This window comes from Marmota flaviventris, chromosome 11, assembly GCF_047511675.1.
Source record: "Marmota flaviventris isolate mMarFla1 chromosome 11, mMarFla1.hap1, whole genome shotgun sequence".
Taxonomy (NCBI): domain Eukaryota; kingdom Metazoa; phylum Chordata; class Mammalia; order Rodentia; family Sciuridae; genus Marmota; species Marmota flaviventris.
Window position 1 is genome coordinate 60,165,916 of NC_092508.1, and position 17,792 is coordinate 60,183,707.

The window sequence follows — 17,792 nt, forward strand, 5'->3', positions numbered from 1 at the left end:
TTTGTCAATAATAAGAAATGTTTTCATATTCTCCCCCTCTTTTGTCATTTGCTAATTAAAGAAAGCAACATTGAAATACTTGTGAAGAGAGAACAAAGGTAACCATAATTCCATCTCTAATGTTTTCTTAATTTTTATTTTGTGTTTAGGATTTTTTTTTTCTTAATGTTTCATAGGAGTCAGGCCCAGAATTTCTTGTTAAAGAATTTGGGCATTTTTTTGTGATGCAGATGTATGCTTGCTTGTGCGTATGTATAGTCAAATTGTTTTTCAAAAATACTGAATTTGAGAAAAAGCAAGAGGTTCACAATAATATAAATAAATGGCATGCCTATCACTAGAAAAGAAAAATGGATAAGAATTTCATATACAGCTTTGGGTGAAAATATAGTAGCACACATATAAATATATGTACATATATAAATATACTCATTTATACATAAAACATCTATAGAAGGAAATATAAAAATTGATTGCCTCTGGGATATGGAATTGAGTGACTGGAGATAGAGGTGGAAGAAAGGCTTTTTAAAAAATATTTTTAGGTGTAGATGGACATGATACCATTTATTTATTTATTTATTTATATATGGTGCTGAGAATTGAACCCAGTGTCTCACATGTGCTAGGCAAGCACTCTACCAAGGAGCTACAACTCCAGCTTTTTGTTGTATATCTTTTGTACCTTTTGAATTTTGAATGGTTTAAATACTAGACTATTAAAAGAATAAATAGCCTAGCAGTAGTATACACCTGTAGTTGCAGAGATTTGGGAGGCTGAGGCAGAAGCATCACTAGTTCAAGGTCAGCTTGGAACTTAGGGAGGTCGTATCCCAAACTGAAAAAATAAAAAGGAAAAAGTAAAATAAAATAAAAATGGCTGGGGAGGTAGATCATTGATAGAGTACCTCTGGGTTCAATCCCTAGTACTGCAAATAAATAAAGTAAAAAGCCATTAGAAATGATGAAGAGTACCTGTTATTTCTTCCCTTTCACTTCAGCTGCCTTGATTCTGACCTCAGCCTCTTCTTTCACCTGGATTTTTGCAATAGCTACTACTTGGTCTCCTTGTTCCAGCCATTTCCTCTCTTCTCTACCTGTATTTTACATTGTTGCCAGGCATAGTACAGGTCAGATCATTTCTCTCTTCTCATCTAAAATTTCTAGTGATATAGTATGGCTCACAGAATAAAGTTCAGGCTACTTGGTTTGGCATTTAAAGTTTTCCACTATTTGCTCTTAAACGACTTTTTCTATCTTATGCTACATATCTTTGAATACAGGTTGAACATTCCTTCCCCCCCCCCCCCTCAGAAAAATCTAGTGAATTCCTTTTATTTTTATTTTTTAAATATTTTTTTTTTAGTTGTAGATGGACACAATATCTTTGTTTTATTTATTTTTTTTATGTGGTGCCAGGGATCGAACCCAGTGCCTCACACATGCTAGGCAAGCGCTCTACCATTGAGCCACAACCCTGGCCCTTCCTTTTATTTATTTATTTTTTTTCCCACATTTTTATAGGGTGAACATTCCTAATATAAAAGTTCAAAATCAGAAATCTTCCAAAATCCAAGTTTTGAGTAGACATGATGATACAAGTGGAAAAATCTATACCTTACCTCATATGACAGGTTGCTGTAAAAAATGTAGGCACACTAAAAATACTGTATAAAATTTACCTTCAGACCATGTATTTAAAGGTATGTGTGAAATGGCTTAAACTGGTAAATTTTGTGTTATGTGTATTTTATCATAATAAAGCCAAAAACTTTTTAAAAATGAAAATAAAAATAATAAAGGTATGTGTGAAACATGAGTGAATTTTGTATTTCAACTTAGGTCCATCCCCAGAATATTTCATGTATATGCAAGTATTCCAAAATCCAACAACAATAAAGTCTGAACTCTGAAATATTTCTGGTCCCAGGCATTTAGGATAAGAGATGCTCAACCTGTACTCTTTCTCTCTTTTTCTCTTTTTGTCTTAAGGATGGAAAGGAACTTTATTTTAAAAAAAAAAAAAAAGCATAAGGCAGGAAAGTATTAAACTCTTGCAATCTGTAGTCTCTTTATTAACATTTTTCTTCAGCTAACCCCTCCCCCACAAAAAGAAGAAAAGGGTTTTTTTTTTTTTTTTTTAAATTTCTATGTTTACATTGGTTGTTTTGTTTTATTTGGTAGTGCTGGAATCAGGGCCTTGAGTATGCTGGATGCTAGGCAAGTGCTCTACCACTAGCTACATTGTGTTTATTTTTAGCTTGAAATATTCTGTCTTTCCATTTGCATTTGATTTGCGAACACACCCCGTGTGTGTGTGTGTGTGTGTGTGTGTGTGTGTGTGTGTGTTTGTTTTACTGGGACTCTAACCCAAGGATACTTTAATACTGAGTTACATCCCCAGCCATTTTTATTGTATTTTGAGACAGGGTCTCACTAAATTGCCCAGGCTGGCCTTGAACTTGCTATACTCTTCCCTCAATCTCTGGTAGCTGAGATTATAGGTATGTGCCTCTGTACCCAGCTTGAAATTGAATTTTATTTTTCCTTTCCTCTCCCCACTCCTCATCCCACCTGTTCTTAGAATCTTTTGGGTTTCCATAAATACATTTCTCATAGCATTTTTTAGTTTTTGATACTAATATCTCGTTGTGGTAGATTTGTTGTTCTCCTTAAATTCCACTTTTAGATTTCTTTGTGTTGATCCCTCTTTCCACTTGTACTTATCTCCCCAACTACTGTGCCTTTTTTCACTCTGGCCTGATCTTTGAGATCTGGGTAGAATTTGTCCAATTATGTCACATAGTGAAGAGAGAAGGAAGTAGCAAGTGATAGGTGTCAGTGGACTCCATAAGTATTAATATCTTACAGTTTGTTTTTCTTTATCATATGTTTGCATAGCTATTGCTTTGAGCCATCAAGGATTATTTCATTATATAGATTTGTGAAATATCTAGAGGACTGAGAAGACAAATGTTCTTGTTTCCTAAGGACTCACAATGGGTTAGTAGTAGAGTCAAAGTTTAAAACCAAGATTGCTAAAGGATTGGCTTTTATAGTCATATAGAAAGAAATTGACTCATTTGAGGTCATATTTCTTGAGTTTTTTTTCTTTTTCTTTTTTTTTTTTTTGGTACAGGGGATTGAACCCAGGGGCATTTAACCACTGAGCCACATTCCCAGCCCTTTTTTTGTATTCTGTTTAGAGACAGAGTTTCACTGAGTTGCTTAGGGCCTCACTAAATTGCTGAGGCTGGCTTTGAACTTGTGATCCTCCTGCCTCAGCCTCCCAAGTTGCTGGGATTACAGGTGTGTGACACCACCCTGGCTCCTGAGTGTTTTGGATAGCATTAGCTTGTTAAAAAAAAGTCTACTTTGGACTACTTCTCATGCAGGTTGATATAGCACTTCCTGTGATAGTCTCTTATTCTGTTTTCAGAATAAGACAAAGGAAACATTTCTTATTTAATTTTCTTCTGGTTGAAAGAGCAGATGGCTTTGTTTATTCAGATTCATAGATATTTGAAATATCTAGCCAAAAAGCAAACTGGCAGTCCTTTCCTTTGATCCTTTTCCTTCATCTAGCTTATCAGAAGCAACCACTTATAACTATTAGCTATTTTGATATTGTCCTTCATATTTCCAGAAAATTTTGACTTAGTTTCCTTATTCCTTATTCTCCCATTTTCTTCTTCCATTCCTTTCAGTATATTTCTTTTTCTGTACCAGGGATTGAATCCAGGGGTGCTTAACCACTGAGCCATATCTCCAGTTCTTTTTATTTTTTATTTTGAGACAGGCCTCGTTAAGTTGCTAAGGCTGTCTTTGACCTTGTGATCCTCCTGCCTCAGCCTCCGAAGATGCTGGGATTACCAGTATGTGCTACCACAATTGGCCTCTCAATATGTTTCTAATTTATATTAAATCAATATTTAGTATTTACATTATGATGACTATTCTGTTTATTTAGAGCCAAGTTGTGCATAATATTTCCTATTTTTGTACAAAAAATACTTTTGTATTGTTAAAAGTTAGCACATTTTTCATGTGCTTAGTTATTTATATGCCTATTACCCATTCATTAATTTTATAGCTATTTACTGAGGGCCAGGTATTAGTTTTGGTACTTTGGATATATTAATAAACAAACTAGACAAAGAATTTTTTCCTTCTGACACATTCTAGATGAGCGATGTACAGTAAAACATAATAAGTAAAACCTATAGTATGTTAGAAGGTGACAGATGCTAAGGGGGTAAAGGGGCAATGTAAGTTGGGGAGTTGGGGAGTACATAGATACAGGGATGGGTTGTAATATTAAATAGGGTGATAAAAGTAGATCTCATTTAGAAGGTCATATTTTAACAAAAACTTATACTCCTCTTAGTGCTATTTTCCCAATAACCAAATAACCTAACATTCCATTTTCCCTAGTGATTTTTTTTCCCTAGAGTCTTTGTATCTGTCCTAGACAGGACTAGGAACTCCAAAAGGCTGAAGCCTGCAGCAAAGATGTCCTGGGATTCCCTAGGTCACTTTCCAATGTTGGATCACCTGTTTCCTGAGTCCTACATCTTCCTTTTATTTAGTTTACTCTTTCTTTTTGGTAACAGGGAGTGAATCCAGGAGACACTTTATCACTTAACTACATCCCAACCCTTACTTTTGATATAGGGTCTCCCTAAGTTGCTAAGGCTGGCCTCAAACTTGTGAGTTTCCTGCTTTAGCCTCCTGAGTAGTAGGGATTATAAATCATTTCCTTTAAAAACAAAACAAAACAAAACAACCCTCCTACAGCTTCCTGAAAAGGTAGGAACAAAATACTGAGAACACAGTTATCTTAAAGTACTTTTTTTTCTATCTTTTTTTGGCTTTTGATGGTGCTGGGGTATGAACCCCAAGGCCTTATGCATGTTAGGTAAACACTCTACCACTGAGCTGCATCCCTAGTCCCTCAAAGTACTTTTGCCATAACCTTATATTTGATTGAAAGTTTGGGTCAGTTTAGAATTCTAGGTTGGAAATAATTTCTGTCAGAACTTTCTGGTGACCTGGTTTTCTCTCCTAAACTTTTAGGGTTGTTCTCCTCTGATGTTCTAAAAAAGTGGGTAGGCATTGGTAATAGATTTTTGTTCGTTTTTTTGTGCTTGACATTTAGTGAGCCCTATAATTCCCTTTGCTTTTGGGACATTTTTTGATCTTACTGTGTTGTTGGTTGACTGAAATAACTAAATCAATCTGCTACTACTCAAAGAGGGGAGCTTTAGTTGTTTGTCATGCCGTAGTACATTGTACCTTTAAAATAATAACCAGTTTCTTTGATAGGCAGGTATTAAAAAAACAAAACAAAAATCATTGTCAGGTTCAGAGGTGAATGCCTATAGTCCCAGCTACTGGGGAGACTGTGGCAGGAGGATTGTAAGTTCAAAGCTAGCCTTAGCAACTTAATGAGAACTTCTCTCAAAAAAATAAATAAATGAATAAATAAAAAAGGACTGGGGTGGGTATGGCTCAGTGGTAAAGTCACCCCTGGGTTCAGTCCCCAGTATCAGAAAAAAAAAAAAAATACTAATGACATAAAAGGTAGAATTTTTAATTTGTTTCTTTTTCCCCCCAACTATTGAAATTTAGAACAAATGGAAGATATTGTTTCTTAGACCTTTCTCATTCAATTCACATCTAGGGTTTTTTTTATGTCTTCCTCTCCTCCCATTCTTTTTTTTTTTTCTTTTTTTAATATTTATTTATTTTTTAGTTTTCGGCGGACATAACATCTTTGTATGTGGTGCTGAGGATCGAACCTGGGCCGCACGCATGCCAGGCGAGCACTCCACTGCTTGAGCCACATCCCCAGCCTTCCTCCCACTCTTATAGACAGTAGATATTATTTTCTCCTTTTTGGGTCCTGGCTTCTCATTCGCTTTTTTTAGTCTTTCTGATATCTCTTATATTTGCTTACACTCACACTCCCTCCCCCAACCCTGTACTGGGGATGGAACCCAAGGCCTTATGTGTGCTAGTCAGGCACTCTACCATTGAGCTATATCCCCAGCCCTTTTTTAGAATTTTATTTTGAGACAGAGTCTTGCCAAGTTGCCCAGGCTGGCCTCAAACTTGTGATCCTCCAGCCTCAGCTGCCTGAGTTGCTGTGATTATAGGTGTGCCACTGAACCAAGCTTATATATTGAGACAAAATATTCATTTAACATAAAATTCCCTTTTGTTGCCATTTAAAATATATAATTAAATTTTTTTTTAGTACATTTATAATATGTGACCCAAAGAGTGACCCCATCTCTGCCAGAGTACGGCTGCAGCAAAATAACCGGGGGGTGACGAACAACTTGTGTAGATTGATACAGCAGGAGTAGAAGCCGTTTATTGTAGGACAGGAGCAGTATTTATACATTTTACACAGCTTATCTTAATTAGCATAAACTAGATACATCAGTCAACTAATAAGGAATGTCCACACTTAATGGCTTGCTGGTGTTACTTCACAAACCACTCCCTCTGGCATTTTGCCAGGCGCCATCCAGACTTGTTTACAGACTCTAACACATCTCCATTAAGCAATTGACTCCCATTTTCTCTTTCTCCCAGTCCTGGCAACCACTCTTTCTTTCTGATTGTGTGGATTTGCCCATTGTGGACATTTCATGTAGATTGGATCCAGTAATATGTGCCTTTTGTGTCTGGTTCATTAATTTAAAACATTTTCAAGGTTCATCCATGTTATAGCATGTTGTCAGTATTTCACGTTGTTCTCCCTCGACCCCCTATGGTACTGGGGATTGAACCCAAGGACTTAAACCTTAAGTCATAGCTGCATTCCCCAGTCCTTTTTTAATATTTTATTTTGAGACAGGGTCTCGCTAAGTTGTCAGGTCTTGCTAAGTTGCTGAGGTTGGTCTTGAACTTGCAATCCTCCTGCCTTAGCCTCCAGAGTTGTTGTGCCACTGTGCCTGGCTTACATTAGTCTCTGGGTGTTTCATTTTCACTATCCAGAGAAAAATTCTATGTTCATTATTCTTACTTTCTTTTCTTTGGTACCAGGAGTAGAACCCAGGAACACTTAACCAATGAGTCATTTCCCCAGCCCATTTGTTTTTTGTTTTTTAAAAAAATTTTTTTGTAGTTGTAGTTGGACAGAATGCCTTTATTTTGTTTGTTTTATTTTTATGTGATGCTAAGGATTGAACCCAGAACCTCATACATGCTAGGCAAGCGCTCTGTCACTGTACTACAGCCCTAGCCCCCTCAGCCTGTTTTTATATTTTATTTAGAAACAGGGTCTTGCTAAGTTGCTTAGAGCCTTGATAAGTTGCTAAGGCTGGCTTTAAACTTGTAATCCTCCTGCCTCAGCCTCCTGAGCTTCTGGGATTACAGGTGTGTGCCACAGTGCCTGGCTCTTATTTTATTTTAATACTGGCCTTTAATTTACCTTTTCATAAAACATTTGATGGTTATAAAATGATAATGATTAATTTTAACTTATTAGTCAAATTTTAATTTTTCAATATGCTTTATTTATTTATGTTTTAGTATGCCAGTACTGAGGTCGATGGAGAACATTACATGACCCCAGAAGATTTTGTCCAGCGCTATCTTGGACTGTATAATGATCCAAATAGCAACCCAAAGATTGTGCAGCTCTTGGCAGGAGTAGCCGATCAAACCAAGGATGGGTGAGAACTTTTATATATTTTTTAAAAATTAATGTTCTGAAATATGTTATTAAAATTTTTTAAAAACAAAAATATTACTTATGAATATTTAGAATTTTAATATTAGTAAACCCATATCTTTCTTTGAAGTTTATAAAAAATAGCATTATTTACTGCCATTATGAAAGATACTGGCATTTCTTTCTTTTTGAAAAAAATTATATGGGAATAGTATGTTTTATAATAGTCTGAGTAGGATGGGTTCTGGGCAATTAGGTGTAATTTCTGACATCCATTCATTCAATAAATAATGAGTGCCTACAGTTACTTCAGGCACTGTTCTTTGTGCTAGAACTTATCAGTGAATAAACCACAGAAAGGAGATAAACAAAATTTTAAAAATGATAGTATGTTATGAGATTATAAGTGCTATGATGAAAAATAAACCAAAGAAGAGTTTAGACAAATTTATTAATTTGTCTATTTGTTTACTTGGCAAATATTGTGTTAACAACCATCATTTGTCAGGCACTGTTGAATCTTATTAAAAATAAACAAATAAAATGAAGTTCTGACCTTAAGAAGAAGCTTGTAACCTAGTAGGAATGAAGATGACCAAGCAAAGAAAAATACAGCAATACTCTGGAATAAGACACTCTAATAGATGTATATGGAACATACAGAAGGTACCCAAGAAAACATGGCTAACTGTTTTGGGGTCAAGTCAGAATCATGAAAGAGGCGATATTTAAGTAAAATTTGTCAAAATGAATAAGAGCTTGCTGGTAGTTGGACAAATAGGGAGAAGAATTTCAGGTAAGGGAGCATGAGTGGCATGAAACATGGAGGGTGTGTACATGTGTGTGAGCAGCAGTGTGGGCAGGATTGTGTTCCACTCCAGTGCAGTTGTGGCATTGCTTTTTATTGTTGAAGTGGAGTTGGGGACTTTGTGTGCTGAACTTTGACTATATCCTGCAAGCTTGTGACTCTTAGTCTTGGAGATACTTTTAGCTTGGTAAGCATATGGATATGAAGTCATCTTATTAGAGTGTCATCTTATTTAACTCAAGGGGGGAAAGTCACCATTATTTTTATTAAAATCATATGCTCCGTATAGTATGGGGCAAAGGCAATATTTGTATGAATTATATAAAGAAAATATTTGCTTACTATGGCAGTTTCAAGCTACAGCCTTAGACTTCCAAGCGTCCAGGCTTGCTTTTCTACCTGTAGAGGTGCTTGTGTGAAAAACACTGAAAAATTAGGCAGCAAGGAGTCTTTAAAAATTATTACCATTGGGCCTGGGGTTGTAGCTCAGTGATACAGTGCTTGCCTAGCATGTATGAGGCACTGGGTTTGATTCTCAGTACCACATATAAATAAATGAAATAAAGGTCTTTCAACAACTAAGAAAATATTATTATTATTATTATTATTATTATTACTACTACTACTATTATTATTTTTTAGTTGTAGTTGAGCACAATGTCTTTATTTTGTTTATTTATTTTTATGTGGTGCTGAGGATCGAATCCAGGGCCTTGCACATACTACGTGAGCGCCTTACCAGTGAGCCACAACCCATTTAGAAAAATGGCAGGTTGGAGTGGGACAAGACTTGCACACAGTGAAATCTGATTAGGTGACTATTGAGAGGGCTAAAGTAAATAAAGGTTGAGTACAGGACTAACATTGTATTCATTTTTATTGTCCCATAGAACCTAGCACAGTGCATGAAATTTACTATATTCAACAAATGTTTGTCAAATGCATATTTTATGAATGGGAAAGATTTTTGAATCATTATAAATGTCAGGTATCAGGGAACATGTATAGTATTGTCTAGTCTCTAAAAATGTCAAATCACCTAAGTCACTGGATCATTTAATTAGAGTCTCAATAGTGATTAGACAGTAATACCTATGAAAATTTATTTTTAATTAGAATTCCTTCAGAATATTAAAGTTTACATATACATTAAGTTCTTTTAGAAAATATCAATGCATTATTAATTTGATCTGAGGTCTGCTTTTAAATATCCATATCTTTTCGGTTGCTTTCTTTTGTGACCATCTACTCTTGTCCATTTCAGTAGGGTATCTTATTTAAAGCATGAGGTTTTCTAAGTCAAGCTGCATTATTAAAGTAGGATTTTTTTTTTTTTTTTTTTTTTTTTTTAATGTGGCCAAGTGTAATCAAGGGCAAGGGCTAAAGTTGCCAGAACAAAACAGATCAGTAATGTGTTTTGTCTAGTGGCAAAATCTAATAATGTTGAGCAGAGTTTACTTTTTTGGGAGGAGGGTACTGGGATTGAACCCAAGGGCTTAACAACTGAGCCACATCCTCAGCCCTTTTTATTTTTTATTTAGAGACAAGGTCTCACTAGGTTTCTTACAGCCTTGCCAAGTTACTGACTTTGAACCTGTGATCCTCTTGTCTCAGCCTCCTGAGCTGCTGGGATTACCAGAGTTTACTTCTTTTTTTTTTTTTTTTTTTTTTTTTGGTGCTGGGGATTGAATCCAGGGCCTTGTGCATGCGAGGCAAGCACTCTACCAACTGAGCTATATCTCTAGCCCCAGAGTTTACTTTTTAAAGTACCTGTTTTAGTTAAATAATAATAATAATAATAATAAATATGTGGGCAGGTGTTGTGGCTCAGTGGCAGAGGGCTTGCCTGGGATGTGTGAGGCACTGGGTTCAATCCTCAGCACCACATAAAAATAAATAAAGGTATTTTTTTGTGTACGACTAAAAAATATTTTTAAAAAAATGTTCTATTTCAATTTTTAAAATTTCTTAATCCCTTCCTCCCAAATCTTTGGAATCAGACAGGGATTGTGTAGGAAACCTGACTCATAGAGTTAGGTTATAAAAATTATAAATGACTGTATGAAATGTGAATTATTTCTAGAAGCAAAGGTGGAGTTTTCTAGAAACACATAGGTTCTTAGTTGTCTCTTCATAAGTCTTCTCCAGAGATTCCTGAAGTTCCTGAAATATAATAAAGTATGAGTGGATTCATATCTACAGTTTTCTGGGAAGAATCTTAGATTTTCATAAAGGTCTATGACTTCAAAAACCTTAGTATCATTATTAAGTCTTTTAAAAATAATTTTAATTCAATAGAATCAAAAGCTTCAGTGTTTGACTCATTCAAATAAGTCAATCTTTCCTCATTTAACACATAGAGGAAAATAAGGCCCAAAGAGATTGACTTTCCCAATAACACAAAATTAGTTCTCCTAATTTTTAGTCCCTTTTTCTTATAATCATTTGTAAAAATAGATATTCTTTTTTCTCCCTCTTTCTGTATTACCCAGGGCAGTGAGGAAAGATTAAAATTGTTCAATTGGTACTTTTTTGTGGGGGACGGGGGGTACTGGGGATTGAACTCAGGAGTACTCTACCACTGAATCACACCTCCAGCCCTATTTTGTATTTTATGCAGAGACAGAGTCTCACTGAGTTGCTTATTAGCACCTTGCTTTTGCTGAGGCTGGCTTTGAACTTGCAATCTTCTTGCCTCAGTCTTCCAAGCCACTGAGATTACAAGCATGCATCACCATGCCTGGCCAATTGGTACATTTTCCCCACATATGAGCTATGTTCCTTGATTCTTTTGTACTTTTGATGACTTGTATAGGTGTGTCATTTGAAATTATAATGCATAATATTACTTATAATTACCCATGAAGAAGTAAAATCAAGTGAATGAGTAGAACTCATTCAGACAAGTTTTAGTTATTTGGTTAAGTAAGAGGAAAAAGCTGGTTTAAGAGTAGTCAATATCATGTTCTTTTGTGCTTTGCTCCTCTCTCCTCCATGTTTTATAGCATGTAAATAGCTACAATGCCCAGGAGACCAACAAGACCAAAAGAATTATCCAGCTTGAAATGTCAGCAGTGCTGAGATTGAAAAATTATGATCTAGAGACTTGATCACTTTCAGATTTAATTATTTTTGGTGTGGCTTTCTCTCCTTATGTGATGGTAGTATCTGTTGATTAGTTCGTTAATTTGATAGGGCCTTAAAAAAGGATAATATTCCATTCCTCCCTGGAATATACACACCCTTCATTAGTCATTTGGTTACTCTGAGCTACAGTTCATAAAGTAAAGGCAGATTAATTAATTTGCCTGATATTTTCCCTTTCTTTACTAGCCAGTAACATTTTATATTTGTTCCAGGTTGATCTCCTATCAAGAGTTTTTGGCATTTGAATCTGTTTTATGTGCTCCAGATTCCATGTTCATAGTGGCTTTCCAATTGTTTGACAAGAGTGGAAATGGAGAGGTGACATTTGGTAAGGGAAAAAAAAGATTATAATGATAAGTAAAGTTATGATGTTGGTCCAATCTTTAATTGCTAAATCTAATAACTGATTATAGATTTATGTTTATTTAGAACCTAGTCAATAAGAGAAGTATTAATTTCCTAAGAGGTTTACAAAGATAAAAGTGGTTTTATATTCTTCAAATTGTTAGACTACTTAAAAAATTAAGGAATCTAGGAATGCTGTTGGTTCAGCTTATTAGGTCACTGACACTTTCGAATTCCTAAAATAGGTGTTGCAAAATTTTCTTGTACTGGACCAGCCTGTGCAAAATTCTTTATAAAGTAGACTGGAGCAACCTTCTCATTCTTTATGGGATTTTTGGATAGGGAATTTAAACCTTCTCTGTAGCATCTTTGGAAAATTGCTACTATGCCATTTTTAACACCAACAATGAAACTAAAGGAGGAAGTTAAGATAAAATTAATTAGTATTCTCTGAACCTTCTGTTTTAGAGTTTTGGTTTTAGGAGACAGGGCTATAATATTAAAATAACCATCTGACTTGGATATAGAAATAGACTTAAGTTCTTTGGTAGACACAATCTAACACATTGTTGATGCCTTACAAGTATGCAAACTAGGATTTTTATATGTGGTCTGCATTAGTTTTTAAAGGTACTTATTTGTAGAAATTAGTTTATGCTTAGTGAAAGTATTGGCTAATTTTTCCTGTAACAGGCTTTTCAGTAAAACTAGTGTAGCATGTTCAAGGATGTTGAACTGCCCTCTTATTATTATTATCATTTTTTAATATTTGAAAGTATTTTGTTGTGGTTAAAAAACAAAAAATAAAATTTACCATCTTAACCATTATTGAGTGTACAGTTCAGTAGTGTTTAGTGTGTTCACATTGCTGTGAAACAGATCTCCAGAACTTTTTCCTCTTGCAGAACTGAAATTGATGAACTTGATTCATCTTTTTATGATATGCATTAGCATGAATATTTATGGAGAAACCCTTGAAAATAAGGCTTTCCCTGAGCCACAAAACTCAATGTTTATTCATTGTGATGTTTGAGTTATAAAACACGTCCTTTACTTAAACCTGAAGGAAGAATTATCACAACAATGGTAAGACTGGGAGAAAATATTGGAAAGACCAGTGGCACCTTGGCTGTAACTTTGGTGAACACATTTTCCAGCTTGGCCTCGACTGTTTTTCTTCCTCTGCCCATTGATCCAATTGTCCTTTATATGAGAAGACTTTCCTCAATAAATACTATGCAAAGCTCTTTAAATTTCTGCATGTATTTTGGCATTCTCCTTGCTTTGGAGAATTCATTCTCTCTCGCCATTTTGCCTTCTTAAGAATGTTGACTTTCCATGTAAGCACCCAGATTCTATAGTTTAAAGCACAAAACCTATATCATCTCATCATTCAGTGTCAACCTTGTACTACTAATAATTGCTGCATTTTCTATTTTCAGTAAGTATCACACATGCTCATATGTCTCACTTCCAAATGTGGTACACAAAATCTTGGGAAAGAATTTGATTCAAATGTCTGTGTTGGTGACAGCATACCTGTGCTTCTATTCTGTGTGCATTAAGACTTAGATTTCTTAAAACCAAATTCTGATTTATTTTGTCCCTCTACCTTGGTATCATGTCACCTCCAATTGATTGCTTTTCCCAGCTTCTATTTTTAAAAATAAATCACTCAAGTCACTTTACCCAACAAACCAACAACAGAGACCCATACCATTGTTGATTAGTAGATTAAAATGAGTGTTGGAAGTAGCTGAATGGTTCATGTACACTTTATTTCTTGCAAATAAAAGCTTTTGCTTATTAAATCCCAAACTTGTTCTTTTATAGTTTTTTTATTTTTCTTTTAGACTATGATTTGTGAGTTAGGATTTCAAGAAATAGAATTAAAACAAAGTAAATTGGTTTAGTTTTTTTGCACCTGGTATGGACTGAAGAACATTTGAACCCTCTAGAATCTTGCTTTCATTTTTCTGCTCCATAATCTAGAGACAGGATTATTATGGAAGAAGAAAAAGTTATACCCACTTTTGACATTGTTCTTGGGGTAGGCCAGCTATATGGCTTTCTTGATGGTGGTCACCTATTTCTTAGGGACTTTGACCATTTCCCTTTCCTGTCCTGTCTCCACATTTTTGAGGATCTGTTTTTAGACACTTTTTAAAAAATGATTTTTTTTTTCCTCAGTGCTTAGATTTGAACCCAGGGCCTTATACATTCTGGCAAGCTCTCTAACACTGAGTTATATCCTCAGCCTCATTTTGGAACAAAATATTTTTAGCTAAATTGAAAGGAATTATAATAAAGGAGAGAAGACTAATTTTGTACTTTAATAAAAGAAGATAATCATTGAAACTATTACTTATAGGAAATGCCATTTTAACAAGATTTCTAAGACCCCACTTATTTCAGGCTGTATTCAAGACCACAGAATTTCTGCATAAGGAAATAATTAACTTTCAGTTTATTTTATAGGATTTTGGATCTGTGATAAAGGTCAGTTTTTATGTTTGTACCCACTTAATATATTGAATTGTGCTAATATATTGGTAGATACATGTTTAGGTAAAAGGAAAATTTAGATTCATTCTAACTGGAGTTAAATCTTTTCCAACAAGTGGCCTATGTTTTCTAGTTTGGAGCTATTTATAGTTTTCTTTGGTGCACATAAGGGAAGAAAGTTAGGAGAGAATGTTGGATTCCAGGCACAATTGTGTGGGGAAAACTATTATGCCATCAGTATCTCTTGTGGACTGCAATGATAATGTTAATGTTTTCTGTGTACATATATATATTGTTCTCATCTATGCTTTTGTTTTTTTAGATATAGTTTTTATATACATCAAGTTATATACTTAAACTGTGTTGTGTATCTTTGCAAGTATTTATACAAATGGCAGTATTGAACAACATTTATTTACTTGAGTGCTAGACAAGTTTTATTTGTTTGAGGTACTTTCATTCTGGGAGAGAGGATTTTATGCTGGGGTCTTGGTGATGCATTTCAGAAAATGAAAGCTCAGAAAAAGGGTTCTGGAGGTTTTTTTTTTTTTTAAGAGTAAATAAACTATTAGTTGTTTCCTCTTTGATGTTCTTTTAATAAAACTTCTAATGCATGCTGTACGTAATTACTTAATGGCTTGTGTATCTGTTACTGCCAGGTGGCATGAGCCTTGTAGAGGCCGTTGCATGACTGGTGTGTGCTGGGTGCAGTGCAAATTTGCCTTGATCTTCCTATCATCCACTGAATAGCATACCTGATATCATTAGGTTGAGGTCACCTAGTTAGGTGGTTATACTACATTTTGTTGTCAATAGCTACCATGCATTTGTCCAAAATTAAAAGAAAACGTCTGTTGCTTTAAAAAAGAGTAATTGTTAAAAAAAACAAACAGCAAAAAGAAGCTTATTAACTCATCAGTGAATATGATATGTATTATGTGTTCTGAGTTCTCTATTAAACACTCATCATCATTGTTACCCAAAGTGTTTGCTTAGGAATGGGAACTCTTAAAAGTGATCTTTTCTAAAGGTATATCCTCACCCCCTGACTAATATAACCCTCAAAAAGCAGGGATACCGTTTAATTTAGTACTGTGTGGGCTATAGAATGTATAGCAAATTAAAATATGTTCCATTTGTGCTTCTTTTTCCCTAAAGGGAGAATATATTGGAGTGGTTTAGGCATAACTACTGCTTTAATTTAAAGGATTAGGAGATAGAAGTATAGATATGAAAAATATTGTACTCTTTCTCCATGGAAACAGACATAGGCATGGAAAAATATGAAATTCTAAAGGTGACAGACAGCTAATATAATTTGGAATGAAGTAGAGCTTCACCTAAGTGTTCAATTAAATCAGGAAGAATTTTTGAGATTCTTTGCTTCATGTCATTTTCAGACATCACAAGATCCTTTTAAAAAATACTCAAGGAGTCTACGGCCATGCCACCCTGAACGCGCCCCATCTCCTCTAAAAAAATACTCAAGGATACTGGAGTAGATTTAGAGTTTGAGGTTAAAAAAAGGACACAGTGTGTGTGTGTGTGTTTTTTTATGCTATTTGATGGTAGACTGTTGAAACAGCTGGCTTCTGTAATCATAGATGTTCTTTAAATGTGAATTTATCTTTCCTGAGAAATGGATCTTTACATATTTTTGGCAGAGAGACTACTTTATTGACTGATCATACAATATTCCCTTCTGGAGGTAGGTAAAGAGATAATAGAAATACTTTTCCCTCACAGAAACAGGGGGGCTCACCTAGGACACTAATGGCATACCTGGGAGTAGAACCCTGCAGTCTGGGACTGAGTCTATATGCTATGTTGGTTAGGACTTCCTCTACAAGTTTCCTGTTGTTGGTCTTTCTGTTGTTGTTCTTTGTTTTCCTTTATTTTCTTTTTTGGCCACTTAGTTGTTCCTACTCTTTTCTACAAATTTTCCTTCACCGAGAAATTCTTCACTTCCACAAGTCTCACCATTGTGTTTGTTCACTTATACACAAGGATATTCACTGTACATGATGAGTGTCCTAAAAGCTTCTCTGACTTCACTTAAAGAACTATGCTGGTGAAACTCAGTTATTGAGGAATTTTCCCCTCTCACAATCAGAATATTTGGTCTCAAGTCTATAAGTTGGAAGCAGTGGCTCCTGCTGGGCTGGAATCCTGGAATCAGGATGTCAAGTTGGGCTGATGGTAGGTGGGCTGTGTCACAGGGCTGATGGCTTGTATACCTACAGGAGGAGTTCTCTGGCCACACCGTTGGTACAGCAGCTCCTTCCAGGCTCATTCATGGAACAGGCATGGTGGCAGTCTTGGAGAAGAGTGCCAGCCCCGGTCAGAGGTAATTTTGTACTGCAGAAAGGTGAACAAGACCAGTAGGAAGCTCCCATAAGAACCAGGGGAGGGATGAGGGTGGATGAGATGGGGAGACACAGTGTGGGCTACTGGGGAAATTGAAACCTCTGTTAAGACATATTTACATAAATATATATGCTTCAATGTGTATTTCGTCTAGTCCAATCATTATAAGTTACTGATACAGCTAAACTGACTAATGTTATATACATCTGTGAACATTTTTATTTAATCACAGTTGTCACCATTACCTGCCTTCCTGACAAATCATTGTGCTCCTCTCCTTTGAGCAAAGAGAACATTAATGACAAGCTATTTTTGTATCTGGCCCCAATTCCCTTTTCAATGGAATTATCAAACAATCCCTTTTGTAAGCCCATTCTCTGCAGGAAGTGAAAAAGTGGTCTCTTGTTTTCTAGATGTCAGAAAAGGAATGGATTCCTGTTTCTCTTAGCAATGCCAACCTGGTATAAAATACTAGATGGTTATCTTGCTGCCAGTAGATATGACTCTTATATCCCTTTCATCCAGTTTAGAACTGTGGCTACTGAAATAACACTCTAAAGGAGTGCTATTTACAGCTAAAGATCCTTGTTTGCCACTGGAAAGACGGGATTCTCTTTGGGTGGGAAACTTGCTTTGCAGTTCCAGTCAGATGTTGTGGATATATTTGAAATTATTGGTGATAAACCAAGTAAGATAATAACATCAGCTATTTGACTTATTGCCTCACACAAGTATAAGCTTTCCAATTCTGGAGCTTTTATATAATTTTTTTTATAAGCACATCCCAGTTTTTTTTAAAAAAGTGGTGATTATGAATTGGACTTTAAAACAATAGTTGTACTGATTACTTCTGTGACATTTCTAAATTGGCTTCAGTCAATTGGTAGTATAAATAATTATAAAAGAGAAGTAGAATGCATCTTAAGAGGTAAC

General features: G+C 35.3%; 1 protein-coding gene across 3 annotated transcripts in view; it reads left to right on the plus strand.

Annotated features, from left to right (window-relative positions):
* Positions 1–17,792, plus strand: part of Slc25a12 (solute carrier family 25 member 12) — an 82,706-nt gene that overhangs the window by 16,627 nt on the left and 48,287 nt on the right. Inside the window, exons 3-4 of one of the 3 annotated variants that reach the window (XM_027946131.2) lie at positions 7,546–7,688; positions 11,855–11,970. In XM_027946131.2, the coding sequence (XP_027801932.1) occupies positions 7,546–7,688; positions 11,855–11,970 (259 nt within the window). Of the gene's footprint in view, positions 1–7,545; positions 7,689–11,854; positions 11,971–16,735; positions 16,840–17,792 lie in introns of those variants that run through there. The other 2 variants (XM_071619077.1, XM_071619076.1) reach the window with 2 other exon arrangements.